General features: G+C 43.0%; 1 protein-coding gene across 1 annotated transcript in view; it reads right to left on the reverse strand.

The window, feature by feature from the left end:
- Window positions 1-1,998: 1,998 nt before the first annotated feature.
- LOC138712664 (mucin-3B-like) overlaps window positions 1,999-24,961 on the reverse strand; it is a 45,594-nt gene continuing 22,631 nt past the window's right edge. Inside the window, exon 2 of the mRNA XM_069844615.1 lies at window positions 1,999-23,748. Within this exon, the coding sequence (XP_069700716.1) occupies window positions 4,534-23,748 (19,215 nt within the window). The 3' untranslated portion in view covers window positions 1,999-4,533. The remainder of the gene's footprint in view (window positions 23,749-24,961) is intronic.

Consider the following 24,961-nt stretch of genomic DNA (forward strand, 5'->3'; position numbering starts at 1 on the left):
CCATTGATCCCTATCCCGATCAAGATTAATCCATTCTCTATCATCATATCCCACCTCCCTCAAATACATTTTAATATTATCTTCCCATCTACGTCTCGGCCTCCCTAAAGGTCTTTTCTCCTCCGGCCTCCCAACTAACACTCGATATTCATTTCTGGATTCCCCCATACGTGCTACATGCCCTGCCCATCTCAAACGTCTGGATTTAATGTTCCTAATTACGTCAGGTGAATACAATGCGTGCAGTTCTGTGTTGTGTAACTTTCTCCATTCTCCTGTAACTTCATCCCTCTTGGCCTCAAATATTTTCCTAAGCACCTTATTATCAAACACCCTTAATCTCTGTTCCTATCTCAAAGTGAGAGTCCAAGTTTCACAACCATAAAGAACAACCGGTAATATAATTGTTTTATAAATTCTAACTTTCAGATTTTTTGACAGCAGACTGGATGACAAAATCTTCTCAACCGAATAATAACAGGCATTTCCCATATTTATTCTGTGTTTAATTTCCTCCAGAGTATCATTTATATTTGTTACTGTTGCTCCCAGATATTTGAACTTCTCCACCCCTTCAAAAGATAAATTTCCAATTCTTATATTTCCATTTCATACAATATTTAATATTTATCTACTAATCAATATTCGTACAACAATAATGAGATCATGAAGCACTAAATATTTTAAAGGGATGAAGTAAAACTTGATTAACCTAAAATATCAATTTTTTTTTCTTTTCTTCTCACTGTACTTACAGTACGATTTTTTACTTTAGTTACCGGTACTGAAAACAACGATCTTCCAACACGAAGAGGTGTTCTGTGTATTAAGTTACACATTACCAGTATGAGATTAGGAACAATTTTAGAGATTGCTCGCAGCATAGCTAGGAGTTGCTCAACAACTATGCCCTGTACTAGCTTGTAAGTTGATTTCATATACAGCCTTGTATACCGGTCTGCGACAAATTATTATTAATTTTATTATTATTATTATTATTATTATTATTATTATTATTATTATTATTATTATCATCATCTATAGGTAGATAGATATTATTATTATTATTATTATTATTATTATTATTATTATTATTATCATCATCATCTATAGGTAGATAGATATTATTATTATTATTATTATTATTATTATTATTATTATTATTATCTATAGATGGATATTATTATTATTATTATCATCTATAGATAGATAGGTAGGTAGGTAGGTAGATAGATAGATAGATAGATAGATAGATAGATAGATAGATAGATAGATAGATAGATAGATAGATAGATAGATAGATAGATAGATAGATAGATAGATAGGTGGATAGATAGATAGATAGATAGATAGATAGATAGATAGATAGATAGATAGATAGATAGATAGATAGATAGATAGATAGATAGATAGATAGATAGATAGATAGATAGATAGATAGATAGATAGATAGATAGATAGATAGATAGATAGATAGATAGATAGATAGGTGGATAGATAGATAGATAGGTGGATAGATAGATAGATAGATAGATAGATAGATAGATAGATAGATAGATAGATAGATAGATAGATAGATAGATAGATAGATAGATAGATAGGTAGGTAGGTAGGTAGGTAGGTAGGTAGGTAGGTAGGTAGGTAGATAGATAGATAGATAGATAGATAGATAGATAGATAGATAGATAGATAGATAGATAGATAGATAGATAGATAGATAGATAGATAGATACTTTATTGCTTAGACATAAATACATTATGCATAGCAACGTCAATGTAAACAAGATCATACAAAAATATTTGCAAGTTAAAATAATCGTTAATGCTATACAAGCTACGTTCATACAATTTTCTTTTAATTAACGATTTCAATAAATCATAATTTAAATTTTTAGCTGAACTTAGTAACCTATTATACAACTTCAGAGACATATAAGAGAAATTTGGAGTAAAGGAGTTAATGAAGCAACGGGATAGGTAGATTAAAATGTGTACAGAAACATGATACTATTTTTTTTAATAACTTAAAATGAATAACAATAGGTAGTACTTACAGAGTTAAATATCCAAACTTTCACCATACACGTAATTATAACACTTATCCAATAAATATATCTATTAGTAAGGATCCATTAATGTTTGTTTACAAGCTTTCACAGCCTGCAGTTATCAACACAAAAGATCAACTGACTTTACAAATTAAGTTTATCGACAGTCTCTCTTGTTCACTACTGTGACATGTGGAGATTACAGACTTTGAACTGGTAGAACTTTTTCTTCTGTTCAGTATCCTGCATATGGTATCCCGGTCCATCTCAAAATATTCACTGCTTATTCTTGTTTTTTGCCAGGTGTCTTCAACAGAGTTCGTTGATATAATTTTTAGCTGTTTGACAAAGAGTTTTTTTACGTGTTGTAGCATTTTCTCTCATTGATTATCATCATCCAATTCAAGCACTAGACCTAGTGGTCTGTTGCTGTCTCAATGGTCTCATGCCGTCTTTTTAATGGTCTTCCAACAGATCGTTGTCCAGAAGCGCAGTAATGCACACTGCCTTTGACCATCTTTCTGTTGGAATTCTCTCGACATGGTGTCCCCTCAATGTTGGTTTTGTTTATATTATTTTTGGAATTATACAGGGTTTCCCAGTTATCTTGACCACCCAAAGTAACTTTGTATGTAATGTACAACTGAAAAGAGGAAATAATGCTGATGGGGAGTCAATCTTACAGCATTTTTTATTAATGAGATACGAGTACCAACATTATTTTTTAAATAACACTATGTATTTATTATTCAATATTTCAATTAAGCTCGTCAAGACCTGTTCAAAAATGTATCACAGTGGGTCATTCTAATAAAGACAACGTTAATAAACGGAACGTTATTTGATACCTTGACGGTCCACACCTGTGGAGTAACGGTCAGCGCGTCTGGCCGCGAAACCAGGTGGCCCGGGTTCGAATCCCGGTCGGGGCAAGTTACCTGGTTGAGGTTTTTTCCGGGGTTTTCCCTCAGCCCAATACGAGCAACTGCTGGGTAACTTTCGGTGCTGGACCCCGGACTCATTTCACCGGCTTTATCACCTTCATATCATTCAGACGCTAAATAACCTAGATGTTGATACAGCGTCGTAAAATAACCCAATAAAATAAAAAAAAAGATACCTTGACGATAAGATTCCTGTGCGTAGTACGTACAAAGGAAGCGGTTTGACTTTTAAGTTAGTGTAAAAAATGCGTAGTACATTTCAGATACCCAGGGTAACCCATTCCATGTAGCTTTGGTTTACAGTAAACAAATGAAACCAAATGCAGCACAGATCACTCAGTCATCTGTGTTCAGCGGAATAAAACCAAACCTACATGGAATGGGTTCAACTTAGTCAAACCACTCCCTCTGTACGTACTATGCATATGAGCCATGCCCCCAAGGCATCAAATGAAGGGTTCAGAGCCATAGTGGGCCAAGCGCCATTTATTAAAAACGAAGAAAGCAAAGGTTAAAGTTAAGTGAATACCATAGTTTAATCAAGATTGACATATCATTTAGTTTCAGTGTCTATACTTTATATTACTTGCTACATGTTTCCATTTAATTAGACCACACCTGTGGAGTAACGGTTAGCGCGTCTGGCCACGAAACCAGGTGTCTCGGGATCGATTCCCGGTTGGTGCAAATCACTTGGTTGAGGTTTTTTCCGGTGTTTTCCCTCAACCCAATATGAGCAAATGCTGGGTAGCTTTTGGTGCTGGACCCCGGACTCATTTTCCCGGCAACATCACCTTCATCTCATTCAGACGCTATATAACCTTAGCTGTTGGTAAAACGTCGTAAAATAAACCATTGAATTATGGTGATAACTTCATTTTAACCCTTTTTTCTACCGTTTTAGTAAATGGCGCTTGGCCCACTATGGTTCTGAACCCTTCAAATACTGTTTCGTTTATTAACGTTCTCTTTGTTAGAGTTATCCACTGTGATATATCTTGGAACAGGACTTGACGAGCTTACTTCATATTGCATAATAAATACATAGTACTACTTTAAGAAAACAGTGGTAGTACTCCTATCTTATCAATAAATAACGCTACAAGATTGCCTCCTCATCAGTATTATTTCCCCCTTCCAGTTGTACACCTTTTGTAAGAAATAATATTTTATTTGGTGCTTGTGTACAAAGTTATTTTGGGTGGTCAAGATAAACGGGACACACTGTATATGAACTATACTTTAATTAGATGGAATTTCCTGTTATTTATGTCACAATGGTAATGGCAGAAAAGATTTATATGACACTTCCAGCTCATTTCTTATATGGATTTTATTCTTTGACAAAAATTATATTTAATTTCTAAATTATAATATGTTCATAATCGTGGAAATTAATTGATAATCCACATTATAATACCACTACTGTATGCTGGACAGCATAGAATCATAAAAATTTGTGCAATAGTCATGGAATTTTATATTTATATGCCAGTGGACGTCAGAGTGCATGAGAAGTATTCATCAGATCCAAACAGATTTTACAAGGCATTAGGTGGATTGGGCCCACGTGTCCAGCTTTTGAAGACTGATGACAGAGATGACTGGGAGTAGTCAATTTTATGCTGAGGTGCACTGCCAAGTCTACTCGAAGAAGAATCTTCAATTTTCTTATGCTGAACATGATGCGTATTATGCTCAATTTCTTCCTGATGATCACCTGATGCACATCCATGACTACAAGGCACTGCCTGTTTGCTGCAGCCACAACCACATTGATGAGAAGAGTCATCAGGGTTTGCAGCACAATTAATGCATAAGGTAGGCACAATTGGAAACGATTTTACAGTATTATTAGAGACGTCATCGCAATTCTCACAAGGTTTGCTCTGTGGAGTTGGTATTAAGTAAGAAATAACTGTATGTGGAGGAACCACATTCATTGGGACATTTGGGCACTTGCTGCTCTTTTCTTTAAGTGCATTGAATAATTGATACAGATAACTAAGAGGAACTAATGCATAACCAGGATAATTAGACATGCCTGATTCAGGAACACTGTCAATAGAAACAATATCAGAAGAGGATGTATCACAGGAACACTTAACTTTACGTTCGGCAAAGTTATCAACAGTCGTAACTGGATGTTCAGTCACAGTAACAGACTTCTCTTGAGAAACTGAGGATTCTACAATCGAAACCGGTTTAACAGTGATCTTATGAAATGGATCAGTAAGTGATCCCGGCACAGTAACAGTCTCCGTTTCAGACTCAGCACCCTTAATTTCCTCTCTCGTAAACGCATAAAAATCCGTATTTTTTGGATTCTCACTAGAATTCTTCTCAACGTGATATTCAATATCTGGGATATTTTCCAGCATTCTCGACTGTGTAGATAACAGTAATGGAGAAGAAGTGATAGACGGAATTGAACGAGATAACGTAGAGATAATACTAGGAACAGATTCAGACATAATTGTCGTCGGCAACTGAGAAACAATCATGGACTCTTGCGTTGTTAGTGAAATGTATAATTTGATAATATAGGAAGGACTGCATTGCGGATTAGAGTTGCTTGTAATGATAAGGCCGTCTGTAATGTGGCTTATGATTTGCCGTAGTCGGTCATCGGAGACGTCTTCCAGGTTGGCATGATCTGCCACGTAACCGCAGTCTTGCAAAAGGTTCCACAAGAGCAGAACGGTGGCACGTGTTGTTTGTTGTTGAGTAGGAATAGTTGTCGTAGTTGGAAGCGTCGTTGTACTTGATGAAGGGTATGAGTATATATCTTTAGTGGCTTCGTTGAAGAGTTGTGTCAAGAAGCGGTAGTTGCACTGTTCCTCCCCTTGCTTCACGCTCACTAATGTGCCCAACTGAATGTGTGTGAGGACATCAAATATTCGTTGAATCGAGGGAAAGGCATCGTTGTCAGTTTGAGGAATGTATCCACAGTAGTTGAAGTAGGCCACCAACTGTCGCAAAAGTGTTTGCTGATCCGTCTGCGCCGTAAATGTAGTTGTTGGCAGCAGTGGCGTTGTTGTCATCGACGATGTGGGTTGAGTGAATTGGGAGGAAGTAGTTGCTCCAGGTTGCCATGCCATGAATTGCAAGTTGTTTGTTTCTGCTCGTGTCCTTTCCGTCTGGGTGGTGGTGAGACGTTGTGTGGTTTGAGTTGTTTGCGTGTGGATTTCGGGAATGATAGTGGTAGTATATGTTTGTGACGGTAGTGCTGCAGAATATGTAGTTTGGGTGTGAGTGACTTCCAGAGAGGGTGTGTTTGTGGTTGATGTAGGAGGCTGTCCAGTGAGATTGAAGTAGAGGTCGAAGATGTATTGGGGATTGCAATGGGGATTCGAGTTTTCAGTAACTCCATGACTCGCGACGAATTGGCGTATGATGACTTCCAACTGGTGGACAGAAATTGCTGGAGCGCTTTCAAACTCTTGTACGTAACCGCACTCATACAGAATTCTCCAAATGAACTGTGTCGTCGTCTGGCCATCCCTTATTTGGTCTGTGGCAGTATGAGTTGTATTATCCGTGGGCGTCGGGGACAAACGTTGATTCGTTTGTGTTGTTTCCGTGTAGAATTCGGGAGTGATAGTGGTCGTAAATGCTTGTGACGGTTGTGCTGTAGAAGAAGTGGTTTGAGTGTGAGAATTTTGATGAGGTGTAGTCGTGACAGAGGTACTCGGCTGGCCAGTGAGGTTGAAGTACATGTTGACGATGTATTGGGGATCGCATTTGGGATCTGAGTTGACAGTAGTTCCAGGAGTGTCGACGAATTGGCGTATGATTGCCTGGAGGTCTCGGACAGACATGGCTGGAGTGCTTGAAAATTGTTGTATGTAACCGCATTGATAGAGAATTCTCCAAATGTACTGCGTTACCATATGCCCATACGTTGTTTGCTGCTCTGTGGCTGTCTGAGTTGTTGGAACTGTTGTTTTCTCCTGCGAATAAGAATGAGAATAAGAAGATGTGAGATGTACGGGCGATACTTGTTGGAAGAGCCGGACCAAGAAGGGGTAGTTGCACTCTTCATCTCGAATGCTGCTGACTAAGGCGCCCATCTGCACGGCCTGAAGGACTTCAAGTATTCTCTGGTATGAAAAGTCTTCCGTATTTGTTTGAGGAATGTAACCGCAGTGAGTGAGAATTGTCACAAGGTACTGGAGAGGTGTCGAGTGCAGTGTGGTTGTGGACGGTTGCACTGTAGTGGTTTCCTCAGAGATTGCAGTCGCCTGTGTAGTACTTCCCGTTGTTTGAGATGTTTGCGGGGGCAGAGTAGTAGATACTTTTGTGTGAGTTGTTGTTGCCGTGGTGAAAGGCGGAGTAAGCTCCAATTCTTTAGTCGACTCTTGCGTCGTTAGTGAAAGATATAATTTGAGAATGTAGGAAGGATTGCATTGCGGATTAGAGTTGCTTGTAATGATAAGGCCGTCTGTAATGTGGCTTATGATTTGCCGTAGTCGGTCATCGGAGACGTCTTCCAGGTTGGCATGATCTGCCACGTAACCGCACTCTTGCAAAAGGATCCACATGAGCTGAACGGTGGCGCGTGTTGTTTGTTGTTGAGTAGGAATAGTTGTCGTAGTTGGAAGCGTCGTTGTACTTGATGAGGGGTATGAGTATGTATCTTTAGTGGCTTCGTTGAAGAGTTGTGTCAAGAAGCTGTAGTTGCACTGTTCCTCCCCTTGCTTCACGCTCACTAATGTGCCCAACTGAATGTGTGTGAGGACATCAAATATTCGTTGAATCGAGGGAAAGGCATCGTTGTCAGTTTGAGGAATGTATCCACAGTAGTTGAAGTAGGCCACCAACTGTCGCAAAAGTGTTTGCTGATCCGTCTGCGGTGTAAATGTAGTTGTTGGCAGCAGTGGCGTTGTTGGCATCGTCGATGTGGATTGTGTGAATTGAGAGGAAGTAGTTGCTCCAGGTTGCCATGCCACGAATTGCAAGTTGTTTGTTTCTGCTCGTGTCCTTTCCGTCTGGGTGGTGGTGAGACGTTGTGTGGTTTGAGTTGTTTGCGTGTGGATTTCGGGAATGATAGTGGTGGTATATGTTTGTGACGGTAGTGCTGCAGAATATGTAGTTTGGGTGTGAGTGACTTCCAGAGAGGGTGTGTTTGTGGTTGATGTAGGAGGCTGTCCAGTGAGAATGAAGTAGAGGTCGAAGATGTATTGGGGATTGCAATGGGGTTTCGAGTTTTCAGTAACTCCATGACTCGCGACGAATTGGCGTATGATGACTTCCAACTGGTGGACAGAAATTGCTGGAGCGCTTTCAAACTCTTGTACGTAACCGCACTCATACAGAATTCTCCAAATGAACTGTGTCGTCGTCTGGCCATCCCTTATTTGGTCTGTTGCAGTATGAGTTGTATTATCCGTGGGCGTCGGGGACAAACGTTGATTCGTTTGTGTTGTTTGCGTGTAGAATTCGGGAGTGATAGTGGTCGTAAATGCTTGTGACGGTTGTGCTGTAGAAGAAGTGGTTTGAGTGTGAGAATTTTGATGAGGTGTAGTCGTGACAGAGGTACTCGGCTGGCCAGTGAGGTTGAAGTACATGTTGACGATGTATTGGGGATCGCATTTGGGATCTGAGTTGACAGTAGTTCCAGGACTGTCGACGAATTGGCGTATGATTGCCTGGAGGTCTCGGACAGACATGGCTGGAGTGCTTGAAAATTGTTGTATGTAACCGCATTGATAGAGAATTCTCCAAATGTACTGCGTTACCATATGCCCATACGTTGTTTGCTGCTCTGTGGCTGTCTGAGTTGTTGGAACTGTTGTTTTCTCCTGCGAATAAGAATGAGAATATGAAGTTGTGAGATGTACGGGCGATACTTGTTGGAAGAGCCGGACCAAGAAGGGGTAGTTGCACTCTTCATCACGAATGCTGCTGACTAAGGCGCCCATCTGCACGGCCTGAAGGACTTCAAGTATTCTCTGGTATGAAAAGTCTTCCGTATTTGTTTGAGGAATGTAACCGCAGTGAGTGAGAATTGTCACAAGGTACTGGAGAGGTGTCGAGTGCAGTGTGGTTGTGGACGGTTGCACTGTAGTGGTTTCCTCAGAGGTTGCAGTCGCCTGTGTAGTACTTCCCGTTGTTTGAGATGTTTGCGGGGGCAGAGTAGTAGATACTTTTGTGTGAGTTGTTGTTGCCGTGGTGAAAGGCGGAGTAAGCCCTAATTCATTAGTCGACTCTTGCGTCGTTAGGGAAAGATATAATTTGAGAATGTAGGAAGGATTGCATTGCGGATTAGAGTTGCTTGTAATGATAAGGCCGTCTGTAATGTGGCTTATGATTTGCCGTAGTCGGTCATCGGAGACGTCTTCCAGGTTGGCATGATCTGCCACGTAACCGCACTCTTGCAAAAGGATCCACATGAGCTGAACGGTGGCGCGTGTTGTTTGTTGTTGAGTAGGAATAGTTGTCGTAGTTGGAAGCGTCGTTGTACTTGATGAGGGGTATGAGTATGTATCTTTAGTGGCTTCGTTGAAGAGTTGTGTCAAGAAGCTGTAGTTGCACTGTTCCTCCCCTTGCTTCACGCTCACTAATGTGCCCAACTGAATGTGTGTGAGGACATCAAATATTCGTTGAATCGAGGGAAAGGCATCGTTGTCAGTTTGAGGAATGTATCCACAGTAGTTGAAGTAGGCCACCAACTGTCGCAAAAGTGTTTGCTGATCCGTCTGCGGTGTAAATGTAGTTGTTGGCAGCAGTGGCGTTGTTGGCATCGTCGATGTGGATTGTGTGAATTGAGAGGAAGTAGTTGCTCCAGGTTGCCATGCCACGAATTGCAAGTTGTTTGTTTCTGCTCGTGTCCTTTCCGTCTGGGTGGTGGTGAGACGTTGTGTGGTTTGAGTTGTTTGCGTGTGGATTTCGGGAGTGATAGTGGTGGTATATGTTTGTGACGGTAGTGCTGCAGAATATGTAGTTTGGGTGTGAGTGACTTCCAGAGAGGGTGTGTTTGTGGTTGATGTAGGAGGCTGTCCAGTGAGATTGAAGTAGAGGTCGAAGATGTATTGGGGATTGCAATGGGGATTCGAGTTTTCAGTAACTCCATGACTCGCGACGAATTGGCGTATGATGACTTCCAACTGGTGGACAGAAATTGCTGGAGCGCTTTCAAACTCTTGTACGTAACCGCACTCATACAGAATTCTCCAAATGAACTGTGTCGTCGTCTGGCCATCCCTTATTCGGTCTGTTGCAGTATGAGTTGTATTATCCGTGGGCGTCGGGGACAAACGTTGATTCGTTTGTGATGTTTGCGTGTAGAATTCGGGAGTGATAGTGGTCGTAAATGCTTGTGACGGTTGTGCTGTAGAAGAAGTGGTTTGAGTGTGAGAATTTTGATGAGGTGTAGTCGTGACAGAGGTACTCGGCTGGCCAGTGAGGTTGAAGTACATGTTGACGATGTATTGGGGATCGCATTTGGGATCTGAGTTGACAGTAGCTCCAGGACTGTCGACGAATTGGCGTATGATTGCCTGGAGGTCTCGGACAGACATGGCTGGAGTGCTTGAAAATTGTTGTATGTAACCGCATTGATTGAGAATTCTCCAAATGTACTGCGTTACCATATACCCATACGTTGTTTGTTGCTCTGTGGCTGTCTGAGTTGTTGGAACTGTTGTTTTCTCCTGCGAATAAGGATGAGAATATGAAGTTGTGAGATGTACGGGCGATACTTGTTGGAAGAGCCGGACCAAGAAGGGGTAGTTGCACTCTTCATCACGAATGCTGCTGACTAAGGCGCCCATCTGCACGGCCTGAAGGACTTCAAGTATTCTCTGGTATGAAAAGTCTTCCGTATTTGTTTGAGGAATGTAACCGCAGTGAGTGAGAATTGTCACAAGGTACTGGAGAGGTGTCGAGTGCAGTGTGGTTGTGGACGGTTGCACTGTAGTGGTTTCCTCAGAGATTGCAGTCGCCTGTGTAGTACTTCCCGTTGTTTGAGATGTTTGCGGGGGCAGAGTAGTAGATACTTTTGTGTGAGTTGTTGTTGCCGTGGTGAAAGGCGGAGTAAGCCCTAATTCATTAGTCGACTCTTGCGTCGTTAGTGAAAGATATAATTTGAGAATGTAGGAAGGATTGCATTGCGGATTAGAGTTGCTTGTAATGATAAGGCCGTCTGTAATGTGGCTTATGATTTGCCGTAGTCGGTCATCGGAGACGTCTTCCAGGTTGGCATGATCTGCCACGTAACCGCACTCTTGCAAAAGGATCCACATGAGCTGAACGGTGGCGCGTGTTGTTTGTTGTTGAGTAGGAATAGTTGTCGTAGTTGGAAGCGTCGTTGTACTTGATGAGGGGTATGAGTATGTATCTTTAGTGGCTTCGTTGAAGAGTTGTGTCAAGAAGCTGTAGTTGCACTGTTCCTCCCCTTGCTTCACGCTCACTAATGTGCCCAACTGAATGTGTGTGAGGACATCAAATATTCGTTGAATCGAGGGAAAGGCATCGTTGTCAGTTTGAGGAATGTATCCACAGTAGTTGAAGTAGGCCACCAACTGTCGCAAAAGTGTTTGCTGATCCGTCTGCGGTGTAAATGTAGTTGTTGGCAGCAGTGGCGTTGTTGGCATCGTCGATGTGGATTGTGTGAATTGAGAGGAAGTAGTTGCTCCAGGTTGCCATGCCACGAATTGCAAGTTGTTTGTTTCTGCTCGTGTCCTTTCCGTCTGGGTGGTGGTGAGACGTTGTGTGGTTTGAGTTGTTTGCGTGTGGATTTCGGGAGTGATAGTGGTGGTATATGTTTGTGACGGTAGTGCTGCAGAATATGTAGTTTGGGTGTGAGTGACTTCCAGAGAGGGTGTGTTTGTGGTTGATGTAGGAGGCTGTCCAGTGAGATTGAAGTAGAGGTCGAAGATGTATTGGGGATTGCAATGGGGATTCGAGTTTTCAGTAACTCCATGACTCGCGACGAATTGGCGTATGATGACTTCCAACTGGTGGACAGAAATTGCTGGAGCGCTTTCAAACTCTTGTACGTAACCGCACTCATACAGAATTCTCCAAATGAACTGTGTCGTCGTCTGGCCATCCCTTATTCGGTCTGTTGCAGTATGAGTTGTATTATCCGTGGGCGTCGGGGACAAACGTTGATTCGTTTGTGATGTTTGCGTGTAGAATTCGGGAGTGATAGTGGTCGTAAATGCTTGTGACGGTTGTGCTGTAGAAGAAGTGGTTTGAGTGTGAGAATTTTGATGAGGTGTAGTCGTGACAGAGGTACTCGGCTGGCCAGTGAGGTTGAAGTACATGTTGACGATGTATTGGGGATCGCATTTGGGATCTGAGTTGACAGTAGCTCCAGGACTGTCGACGAATTGGCGTATGATTGCCTGGAGGTCTCGGACAGACATGGCTGGAGTGCTTGAAAATTGTTGTATGTAACCGCATTGATTGAGAATTCTCCAAATGTACTGCGTTACCATATACCCATACGTTGTTTGTTGCTCTGTGGCTGTCTGAGTTGTTGGAACTGTTGTTTTCTCCTGCGAATAAGAATGAGAATATGAAGTTGTGAGATGTACGGGCGATACTTGTTGGAAGAGCCGGACCAAGAAGGGGTAGTTGCACTCTTCATCACGAATGCTGCTGACTAAGGCGCCCATCTGCACGGCCTGAAGGACTTCAAGTATTCTCTGGTATGAAAAGTCTTCCGTATTTGTTTGAGGAATGTAACCGCAGTGAGTGAGAATTGTCACAAGGTACTGGAGAGGTGTCGAGTGCAGTGTGGTTGTGGACGGTTGCACTGTAGTGGTTTCCTCAGAGATTGCAGTCGCCTGTGTAGTACTTCCCGTTGTTTGAGATGTTTGCGGGGGCAGAGTAGTAGATACTTTTGTGTGAGTTGTTGTTGCCGTGGTGAAAGGCGGAGTAAGCCCTAATTCATTAGTCGACTCTTGCGTCGTTAGTGAAAGATATAATTTGAGAATGTAGGAAGGATTGCATTGCGGATTAGAGTTGCTTGTAATGATAAGGCCGTCTGTAATGTGGCTTATGATTTGCCGTAGTCGGTCATCGGAGACGTCTTCCAGGTTGGCATGATCTGCCACGTAACCGCACTCTTGCAAAAGGATCCACATGAGCTGAACGGTGGCGCGTGTTGTTTGTTGTTGAGTAGGAATAGTTGTCGTAGTTGGAAGCGTCGTTGTACTTGATGAGGGGTATGAGTATGTATCTTTAGTGGCTTCGTTGAAGAGTTGTGTCAAGAAGCTGTAGTTGCACTGTTCCTCCCCTTGCTTCACGCTCACTAATGTGCCCAACTGAATGTGTGTGAGGACATCAAATATTCGTTGAATCGAGGGAAAGGCATCGTTGTCAGTTTGAGGAATGTATCCACAGTAGTTGAAGTAGGCCACCAACTGTCGCAAAAGTGTTTGCTGATCTGTCTGCGGTGTAAATGTAGTTGTTGGCAGCAGTGGCGTTGTTGGCATCGTCGATGTGGATTGTGTGAATTGAGAGGAAGTAGTTGCTCCAGGTTGCCATGCCACGAATTGCAAGTTGTTTGTTTCTGCTCGTGTCCTTTCCGTCTGGGTGGTGGTGAGACGTTGTGTGGTTTGAGTTGTTTGCGTGTGGATTTCGGGAGTGATAGTGGTGGTATATGTTTGTGACGGTAGTGCTGCAGAATATGTAGTTTGGGTGTGAGTGACTTCCAGAGAGGGTGTGTTTGTGGTTGATGTAGGAGGCTGTCCAGTGAGATTGAAGTAGAGGTCGAAGATGTATTGGGGATTGCAATGGGGATTCGAGTTTTCAGTAACTCCATGACTCGCGACGAATTGGCGTATGATGACTTCCAACTGGTGGACAGAAATTGCTGGAGCGCTTTCAAACTCTTGTACGTAACCGCACTCATACAGAATTCTCCAAATGAACTGTGTCGTCGTCTGGCCATCCCTTATTTGGTCTGTTGCAGTATGAGTTGTATTATCCGTGGGCGTCGGGGACAAACGTTGATTCGTTTGTGTTGTTTGCGTGTAGAATTCGGGAGTGATAGTGGTCGTAAATGCTTGTGACGGTTGTGCTGTAGAAGAAGTGGTTTGAGTGTGAGAATTTTGATGAGGTGTAGTCGTGACAGAGGTACTCGGCTGGCCAGTGAGGTTGAAGTACATGTTGACGATGTATTGGGGATCGCATTTGGGATCTGAGTTGACAGTAGCTCCAGGACTGTCGACGAATTGGCGTATGATTGCCTGGAGGTCTCGGACAGACATGGCTGGAGTGCTTGAAAATTGTTGTATGTAACCGCATTGATTGAGAATTCTCCAAATGTACTGCGTTACCATATACCCATACGTTGTTTGTTGCTCTGTGGCTGTCTGAGTTGTTGGAACTGTTGTTTTCTCCTGCGAATAAGAATGAGAATATGAAGTTGTGAGATGTACGGGCGATACTTGTTGGAAGAGCCGGACCAAGAAGGGGTAGTTGCACTCTTCATCACGAATGCTGCTGACTAAGGCGCCCATCTGCACGGCCTGAAGGACTTCAAGTATTCTCTGGTATGAAAAGTCTTCCGTATTTGTTTGAGGAATGTAACCGCAGTGAGTGAGAATTGTCACAAGGTACTGGAGAGGTGTCGAGTGCAGTGTGGTTGTGGACGGTTGCACTGTAGTGGTTTCCTCAGAGATTGCAGTCGCCTGTGTAGTACTTCCCGTTGTTTGAGATGTTTGCGGGGGCAGAGTAGTAGATACTTTTGTGTGAGTTGTTGTTGCCGTGGTGAAAGGCGGAGTAAGCCCTAATTCATTAGTCGACTCTTGCGTCGTTAGTGAAAGATATAATTTGAGAATGTAGGAAGGATTGCATTGCGGATTAGAGTTGCTTGTAATGATAAGGCCGTCTGTAATGTGGCTTATGATTTGCCGTAGTCGGTCATCGGAGACGTCTTCCAGGTTGGCATGATCTGCCACGTAACCGCACTCTTGCAAAAGGATCCACATGAGCTGAACGGTGGCGCGTGTTGTTTGTTGTTGAGTAGGAATAGTTGTCGTAGTTGGAAGCGTCGTTGTACTTGATGAGGGGTATGAGTATGTATCTTTAGTGGCTTCGTTGAAGAGTTGTGTCAAGAAGCTGTAGTTGCACTGTTCCTCCCCTTGCTTCACGCTCACTAATGTGCCCAACTGAATGTGTGTGAGGACATCAAATATTCGTTGAATCGAGGGAAAGGCATCGTTGTCAGTTTGAGGAATGTATCCACAGTAGTTGAAGTAGGCCACCAACTGTCGCAAAAGTGTTTGCTGATCCGTCTGCGGTGTAAATGTAGTTGTTGGCAGCAGTGGCGTTGTTGGCATCGTCGATGTGGATTGTGTGAATTGAGAGGAAGTAGTTGCTCCAGGTTGCCATGCCACGAATTGCAAGTTGTTTGTTTCTGCTCGTGTCCTTTCCGTCTGGGTGGTGGTGAGACGTTGTGTGGTTTGAGTTGTTTGCGTGTGGATTTCGGGAGTGATAGTGGTGGTATATGTTTGTGACGGTAGTGCTGCAGAATATGTAGTTTGGGTGTGAGTGACTTCCAGAGAGGGTGTGTTTGTGGTTGATGTAGGAGGCTGTCCAGTGAGATTGAAGTAGAGGTCGAAGATGTATTGGGGATTGCAATGGGGATTCGAGTTTTCAGTAACTCCATGACTCGCGACGAATTGGCGTATGATGACTTCCAACTGGTGGACAGAAATTGCTGGAGCGCTTTCAAACTCTTGTACGTAACCGCACTCATACAGAATTCTCCAAATGAACTGTGTCGTCGTCTGGCCATCCCTTATTTGGTCTGTTGCAGTATGAGTTGTATTATCCGTGGGCGTCGGGGACAAACGTTGATTCGTTTGTGTTGTTTGCGTGTAGAATTCGGGAGTGATAGTGGTCGTAAATGCTTGTGACGGTTGTGCTGTAGAAGAAGTGGTTTGAGTGTGAGAATTTTGATGAGGTGTAGTCGTGACAGAGGTACTCGGCTGGCCAGTGAGGTTGAAGTACATGTTGACGATGTATTGGGGATCGCATTTGGGATCTGAGTTGACAGTAGCTCCAGGACTGTCGACGAATTGGCGTATGATTGCCTGGAGGTCTCGGACAGACATGGCTGGAGTGCTTGAAAATTGTTGTATGTAACCGCATTGATTGAGAATTCTCCAAATGTACTGCGTTACCATATACCCATACGTTGTTTGTTGCTCTGTGGCTGTCTGAGTTGTTGGAACTGTTGTTTTCTCCTGCGAATAAGAATGAGAATATGAAGTTGTGAGATGTACGGGCGATACTTGTTGGAAGAGCCGGACCAAGAAGGGGTAGTTGCACTCTTCATCACGAATGCTGCTGACTAAGGCGCCCATCTGCACGGCCTGAAGGACTTCAAGTATTCTCTGGTATGAAAAGTCTTCCGTATTTGTTTGAGGAATGTAACCGCAGTGAGTGAGAATTGTCACAAGGTACTGGAGAGGTGTCGAGTGCAGTGTAGTTGTGGACGGTTGCACTGTAGTGGTTTCCTCAGAGATTGCAGTCGCCTGTGTAGTACTTCCCGTTGTTTGAGATGTTTGCGGGGGCAGAGTAGTAGATACTTTTGTGTGAGTTGTTGTTGCCGTGGTGAAAGGCGGAGTAAGCCCTAATTCATTAGTCGACTCTTGCGTCGTTAGTGAAAGATATAATTTGAGAATGTAGGAAGGATTGCATTGCGGATTAGAGTTGCTTGTAATGATAAGGCCGTCTGTAATGTGGCTTATGATTTGCCGTAGTCGGTCATCGGAGACGTCTTCCAGGTTGGCATGATCTGCCACGTAACCGCACTCTTGCAAAAGGATCCACATGAGCTGAACGGTGGCGCGTGTTGTTTGTTGTTGAGTAGGAATAGTTGTCGTAGTTGGAAGCGTCGTTGTACTTGATGAGGGGTATGAGTATGTATCTTTAGTGGCTTCGTTGAAGAGTTGTGTCAAGAAGCTGTAGTTGCACTGTTCCTCCCCTTGCTTCACGCTCACTAATGTGCCCAACTGAATGTGTGTGAGGACATCAAATATTCGTTGAATCGAGGGAAAGGCATCGTTGTCAGTTTGAGGAATGTATCCACAGTAGTTGAAGTAGGCCACCAACTGTCGCAAAAGTGTTTGCTGATCCGTCTGCGGTGTAAATGTAGTTGTTGGCAGCAGTGGCGTTGTTGGCATCGTCGATGTGGATTGTGTGAATTGAGAGGAAGTAGTTGCTCCAGGTTGCCATGCCACGAATTGCAAGTTGTTTGTTTCTGCTCGTGTCCTTTCCGTCTGGGTGGTGGTGAGACGTTGTGTGGTTTGAGTTGTTTGCGTGTGGATTTCGGGAGTGATAGTGGTGGTATATGTTTGTGACGGTAGTGCTGCAGAATATGTAGTTTGGGTGTGAGTGACTTCCAGAGAGGGTGTGTTTGTGGTTGATGTAGGAGGCTGTCCAGTGAGATTGAAGTAGAGGTCGAAGATGTATTGGGGATTGCAATGGGGATTCGAGTTTTCAGTAACTCCATGACTCGCGACGAATTGGCGTATGATGACTTCCAACTGGTGGACAGAAATTGCTGGAGCGCTTTCAAACTCTTGTACGTAACCGCACTCATACAGAATTCTCCAAATGAACTGTGTCGTCGTCTGGCCATCCCTTATTTGGTCTGTTGCAGTATGAGTTGTATTATCCGTGGGCGTCGGGGACAAACGTTGATTCGTTTGTGTTGTTTGCGTGTAGAATTCGGGAGTGATAGTGGTCGTAAATGCTTGTGACGGTTGTGCTGTAGAAGAAGTGGTTTGAGTGTGAGAATTTTGATGAGGTGTAGTCGTGACAGAGGTACTCGGCTGGCCAGTGAGGTTGAAGTACATGTTGACGATGTATTGGGGATCGCATTTGGGATCTGAGTTGACAGTAGCTCCAGGACTGTCGACGAATTGGCGTATGATTGCCTGGAGGTCTCGGACAGACATGGCTGGAGTGCTTGAAAATTGTTGTATGTAACCGCATTGATTGAGAATTCTCCAAATGTACTGCGTTACCATATACCCATACGTTGTTTGTTGCTCTGTGGCTGTCTGAGTTGTTGGAACTGTTGTTTTCTCCTGCGAATAAGAATGAGAATATGAAGTTGTGAGATGTACGGGCGATACTTGTTGGAAGAGCCGGACCAAGAAGGGGTAGTTGCACTCTTCATCACGAATGCTGCTGACTAAGGCGCCCATCTGCACGGCCTGAAGGACTTCAAGTATTCTCTGGTATGAAAAGTCTTCCGTATTTGTTTGAGGAATGTAACCGCAGTGAGTGAGAATTGTCACAAGGTACTGGAGAGGTGTCGAGTGCAGTGTGGTTGTGGACGGTTGCACTGTAGTGGTTTCCTCAGAGATTGCAGTCGCCTGTGTAGTACTTCCCGTTGTTTGAGATGTTTGCGGGGGCAGAGTAGTAGATACTTTTGTGTGAGTTGTTGTTGCCGTGGTGAAAGGCGGAGTAAGCCCTAATTCATTAGTCGACTCTTGCGTCGTTAGTGAAAGATATAATTTGAGAATGTAGGAAGGATTGCATTGCGGATTAGAGTTGCTTGTAATGATAAGGCCGTCTGTAATGTGGCTTATGATTTGCCGTAGTCGGTCATCGGAGACGTCTTCCAGGTTGGCATGATCTGCCACGTAACCGCACTCTTGCAAAAGGATCCACATGAGCTGAACGGTGGCGCGTGTTGTTTGTTGTTGAGTAGGAATAGTTGTCGTAGTTGGAAGCGTCGTTGTACTTGATGAGGGGTATGAGTATGTATCTTTAGTGGCTTCGTTGAAGAGTTGTGTCAAGAAGCTGTAGTTGCACTGTTCCTCCCCTTGCTTCACGCTCACTAATGTGCCCAACTGAATGTGTGTGAGGACATCAAATATTCGTTGAATCGAGGGAAAGGCATCGTTGTCAGTTTGAGGAATGTATCCACAGTAGTTGAAGTAGGCCACCAACTGTCGCAAAAGTGTTTGCTGATCCGTCTGCGGTGTAAATGTAGTTGTTGGCAGCAGTGGCGTTGTTGGCATCGTCGATGTGGATTGTGTGAATTGAGAGGAAGTAGTTGCTCCAGGTTGCCATGCCACGAATTGCAAGTTGTTTGTTTCTGCTCGTGTCCTTTCCGTCTGGGTGGTGGTGAGACGTTGTGTGGTTTGAGTTGTTTGCGTGTGGATTTCGGGAGTGATAGTGGTGGTATATGTTTGTGACGGTAGTGCTGCAGAATATGTAGTTTGGGTGTGAGTGACTTCCAGAGAGGGTGTGTTTGTGGTTGATGTAGGAGGCTGTCCAGTGAGATTGAAGTAGAGGTCGAAGATGTATTGGGGATTGCAATGGGGATTCGAGTTTTCAGTAACTCCATGACTCGCGACGAATTGGCGTATGATGACTTCCAACTGGTGGACAGAAATTGCTGGAGCGCTTTCAAACTCTTGTACGTAACCGCACTCATACAGAATTCTCCAAATGAACTGTGTCGTCGTCTGGCCATCCCTTATTTGGTCTGTTGCAGTATGAGTTGTATTATCCGTGGGCGTCGGGGACAAACGTTGATTCGTTTGTGTTGTTTGCGTGTAGAATTCGGGAGTGATAGTGGTCGTAAATGCTTGTGACGGTTGTGCTGTAGAAGAAGTGGTTTGAGTGTGAGAATTTTGATGAGGTGTAGTCGTGACAGAGGTACTCGGCTGGCCAGTGAGGTTGAAGTACATGTTGACGATGTATTGGGGATCGCATTTGGGATCTGAGTTGACAGTAGCTCCAGGACTGTCGACGAATTGGCGTATGATTGCCTGGAGGTCTCGGACAGACATGGCTGGAGTGCTTGAAAATTGTTGTATGTAACCGCATTGATTGAGAATTCTCCAAATGTACTGCGTTACCATATACCCATACGTTGTTTGTTGCTCTGTGGCTGTCTGAGTTGTTGGAACTGTTGTTTTCTCCTGCGAATAAGAATGAGAATATGAAGTTGTGAGATGTACGGGCGATACTTGTTGGAAGAGCCGGACCAAGAAGGGGTAGTTGCACTCTTCATCACGAATGCTGCTGACTAAGGCGCCCATCTGCACGGCCTGAAGGACTTCAAGTATTCTCTGGTATGAAAAGTCTTCCGTATTTGTTTGAGGAATGTAACCGCAGTGAGTGAGAATTGTCACAAGGTACTGGAGAGGTGTCGAGTGCAGTGTGGTTGTGGACGGTTGCACTGTAGTGGTTTCCTCAGAGATTGCAGTCGCCTGTGTAGTACTTCCCGTTGTTTGAGATGTTTGCGGGGGCAGAGTAGTAGATACTTTTGTGTGAGTTGTTGTTGCCGTGGTGAAAGGCGGAGTAAGCCCTAATTCATTAGTCGACTCTTGCGTCGTTAGTGAAAGATATAATTTGAGAATGTAGGAAGGATTGCATTGCGGATTAGAGTTGCTTGTAATGATAAGGCCGTCTGTAATGTGGCTTATGATTTGCCGTAGTCGGTCATCGGAGACGTCTTCCAGGTTGGCATGATCTGCCACGTAACCGCACTCTTGCAAAAGGATCCACATGAGCTGAACGGTGGCGCGTGTTGTTTGTTGTTGAGTAGGAATAGTTGTCGTAGTTGGAAGCGTCGTTGTACTTGATGAGGGGTATGAGTATGTATCTTTAGTGGCTTCGTTGAAGAGTTGTGTCAAGAAGCTGTAGTTGCACTGTTCCTCCCCTTGCTTCACGCTCACTAATGTGCCCAACTGAATGTGTGTGAGGACATCAAATATTCGTTGAATCGAGGGAAAGGCATCGTTGTCAGTTTGAGGAATGTATCCACAGTAGTTGAAGTAGGCCACCAACTGTCGCAAAAGTGTTTGCTGATCCGTCTGCGGTGTAAATGTAGTTGTTGGCAGCAGTGGCGTTGTTGGCATCGTCGATGTGGATTGTGTGAATTGAGAGGAAGTAGTTGCTCCAGGTTGCCATGCCACGAATTGCAAGTTGTTTGTTTCTGCTCGTGTCCTTTCCGTCTGGGTGGTGGTGAGACGTTGTGTGGTTTGAGTTGTTTGCGTGTGGATTTCGGGAGTGATAGTGGTGGTATATGTTTGTGACGGTAGTGCTGCAGAATATGTAGTTTGGGTGTGAGTGACTTCCAGAGAGGGTGTGTTTGTGGTTGATGTAGGAGGCTGTCCAGTGAGATTGAAGTAGAGGTCGAAGATGTATTGGGGATTGCAATGGGGATTCGAGTTTTCAGTAACTCCATGACTCGCGACGAATTGGCGTATGATGACTTCCAACTGGTGGACAGAAATTGCTGGAGCGCTTTCAAACTCTTGTACGTAACCGCACTCATGCAGAATTCTCCAAATGAACTGTGTAGTCGTCTGGCCATCCGTTATTTGGTCTGTGGCAGTATGAGTTGTATTATCCGTGGGCGTCGGGGACAAACGTTGATTCGTTTGTGTTGTTTGCGTGTAGAATTCGGGAGTGATAGTGGTCGTAAATGCTTGTGACGGTTGTGCTGTAGAAGAAGTGGTTTGAGTGTGAGAATTTTGATGAGGTGTAGTCGTGACAGAGGTACTCGGCTGGCCAGTGAGGTTGAAGTACATGTTGACGATGTATTGGGGATCGCATTTGGGATCTGAGTTGACAGTAGCTCCAGGACTGTCGACGAATTGGCGTATGATTGCCTGGAGGTCTCGGACAGACATGGCTGGAGTGCTTGCAAATTGTTGTATGTAACCGCATTGATAGAGAATTCTCCAAATGTACTGCGTTACCATATGCCCATACGTTGTTTGTTGCTCTGTGGCTGTCTGAGTTGTTGGAACTGTTGTTTTCTCCTGCGAATAAGAATGAGAATATGGAGATGTGTACTGTACGGGCGATACTTGTTGGAAGAGCCGGACCAAGAAGAGGTAGTTGCACTCTTCATCACGAATGCTGCTGACTAAGGCGCCCATCTGCACGGCCTGAAGGACTTCATGTATTCTCTGGTATGAAAAGTCTTCCGTATTTGTTTGAGGAATGTAACCGCAGTGAGTGAGAATTGTCACAAGGTACTGGAGAGGTGTCGAGTGCAGTGTGGTTGTGGACGGTTGCACTGTAGTGGTTTCCTCAGAGATTGCAGTCGCCTGTGTAGTACTTCCCGTTGTTTGAGATGTTTGCGGGGGCAGAGTAGTAGATACTTTTGTGTGAGTTGTTGTTGCCGTGGTGAAAGGCGGAGTAAGCCCTAATTCATTAGTCGACTCTTGCGTCGTTAGTGAAAGATATAATTTGAGAATGTAGGAAGGATTGCATTGCGGATTAGAGTTGCTTGTAATGATAAGGCCGTCTGTAATGTGGCTTATGATTTGCCGTAGTCGGTCATCGGAGACGTCTTCCAGGTTGGCATGATCTGCCACGTAACCGCACTCTTGCAAAAGGTTCCACATGAGCTGAACGGTGGCGCGTGTTGTTTGTTGTTGAGTAGGAATAGTTGTCGTAGTTGGAAGCGTCGTTGTACTTGATGAGGGGTATGAGTATGTATCTTTAGTGGCTTCGTTGAAGAGTTGTGTCAAGAAGCTGTAGTTGCACTGTTTCTCTCCTTGCTTCACGCTCACTAATGTGCCCGTGTGAATGTCTCTGAGTACATCACGTATTTGTTGAATCTGGGGAAGTTCATCTTTCTCCATATGAGGAATATATCCACAGTAGTTGAGTACTGTAATTATATACCTGATTGTCGACTGGCGGTGAAGTTTTGTGGAAGTTTGAATTGTTGTTGAAAATGTGGCTGTTTGTGTTGTTCTTTGGTCCCACCCTATGAATTGAATAAAGTTAGTTTCTTCATTTGTATATGGTGATGTTGTAATGTCTTCTTTTGTAGTCGCCATTGTTGTTGTTTTTGGTATCCACGCTATAAACTCTATGTTATTTTTCTCAGAATTTGTCCGTAGTTCCTCTGATGTTGCAGTTTCTTTTTCATGTGCAATATTTGTTGTTGCCGTAGTTGTTGTAATTGGATTCCATCCCAGAAACTGAATCGTATCTGTTTGTATGTTCATATTATCTTGGATGTTGTCTATTTTCTGGATCTGTCTTTGCGTGTTTTTTCCTTGCGCGTATTGATCTACAATAAACTGAAATATATAGTGAGCTACTGTATTTTCTTTTGTGGTTATGTTTTCTTCGTCATTAGTATTGCTTTCTTTTTCAATCAAGTTCCAAGTGTGAGTCCATTCCTCTCTCTGCTTGGCGTCTGGTTCTTGAATATTTTGGAATGTTTCCCAAATTATTTTCCATAGCATTTGTCTTTCTTCCTTGTCTGTTGTCTTCTCTTCCAAAATTTGCCATATAATTGTCCACATCTTTATTTGCTTGCTCGTTAGTTTCGTGTTACTGCTTATTTTCTGGAGGATGTTCCACATTTGATTCCAGGCATCTATTCTTTCTTCATCTGTAGTTTCTTCATACATTTCGGCTTCATGCTCCAAAAGTAGCTGTATTTCCTCTAAGTTCTCCATTTGTTCTAGCTTTATGACCCATCCTTGGTTATATATCATTGTCAAAAACCTTTCCAAAACGTCCTTCTGCGTGGAAGTGAGAGTTCCTCCTTGGTCCTGTATCATCTTCCAAATATATTCCCACTGCTCTGTTGAGTGAGGGTTATTATTTATGGCTGTGATATCAGTCGTAGCGTCTCCAGCTTTCATTATTACTATTATTTTATCAATAAGTTTATCATCTTTAACTTGGTTTTGGAGTTTTTCCTTAATTGCTCCATAATTTATCAAATCTGGAGCTCCTCTAACTTCAAGATAAGGAATGAATATCGTTATGTGTAGACATATCCAAATCTGAAAAATTAAATTGAAATTTAATTTAACAATGTAGCGCTCTAAGAATACATTTATGACCAGAGACCGCAACTTTGGCAGAATGCCTTTTTAAATGTGTTAAATCTGTCTTAATTTTGAAAGCAAATCTTTACGAACTATACCTTTGTGATTGAAACGTCACAGTTTTATGTTGCCCATGGTTGCCTTTTTTTTATATAAATGCCTAACTTACAAAATAAATGCTTTTTTTTTTGCCTTTATTGGATTATTTATTAATTTATTATTAAAAATTGCCTACAGGGATATTTTAATTTATATCTATAACCGCTACAATGAAAGTGACTTCACCGAATGTATATTATTGTCTTTCAGTCAGTTCATATTCTCTTTGCAACAATGAGTGCTGCCGTGCAAAAATGTATAACAGTAAGTGTTCTAATTATCGCTTGTGTTTATTTGACAAGGCAACAATGAGTGCGGGTCTAACGTTATTTTAGCGGTTATTTTTCTTTCAGTTTTCATTGCGACATTGTTGTAGCTAGCTAAATATTCCATATCGCAACATATCAGTACAACCAAACACAAAAATGCACTTTCCAAGGCTACTGGGAAGAAGATTTCTTTGCTTCCAACAGTAATTGCAACATCGAGTCGAAAATCTCAATTTGCATTCGACTTAACAGTATGTACAGCTTTTATTGCTGCCGAAATCCCTTTGAGGAAAGTGCAAGGTTTTTGTAATTGCCTTTTATTGCGTATTTTAGCTGTTTATAATGCCTTTTTGCCTGCCTATTTTAGCTATTTATGATGCCTTTTTACCTGCCTATTTTATTGATTCATAATGCCTAAACTTCCGGTCTCTGTTTATGACTATTACACTTTTACTACATTATACTACTTTTGTCCAATAAAACGGTACAAAAGGACGTCTTTCAACCAATTATGGTTGTTTATCCCTACAATTTTATCACTTTCCCTAGGATTTATTTGTTTTTATCACTTCCCTAGGATTTTCTTGTTTTTATCACCTCTCTGCCATTTGTTTCCTTGTTTGCCAACATTTCAAACTGCAAATTCTTTACGGTACTATAAAACATGTTTTGTGACGTCATTTGTTTCCCACATAGATACTAGACTGAAAATGGCGGCTCGTTCAAACGTTTTCGTGAAGCTAACATTAGTAAAATAGAATTTTAGTAGGTCAATTAGTACCTATTTTATTGTATTATAA

The sequence above is a fragment of the Periplaneta americana genome, chromosome 2 (assembly GCF_040183065.1).
Source record: "Periplaneta americana isolate PAMFEO1 chromosome 2, P.americana_PAMFEO1_priV1, whole genome shotgun sequence".
Classification (NCBI taxonomy): Eukaryota; Metazoa; Arthropoda; class Insecta; order Blattodea; family Blattidae; genus Periplaneta; species Periplaneta americana.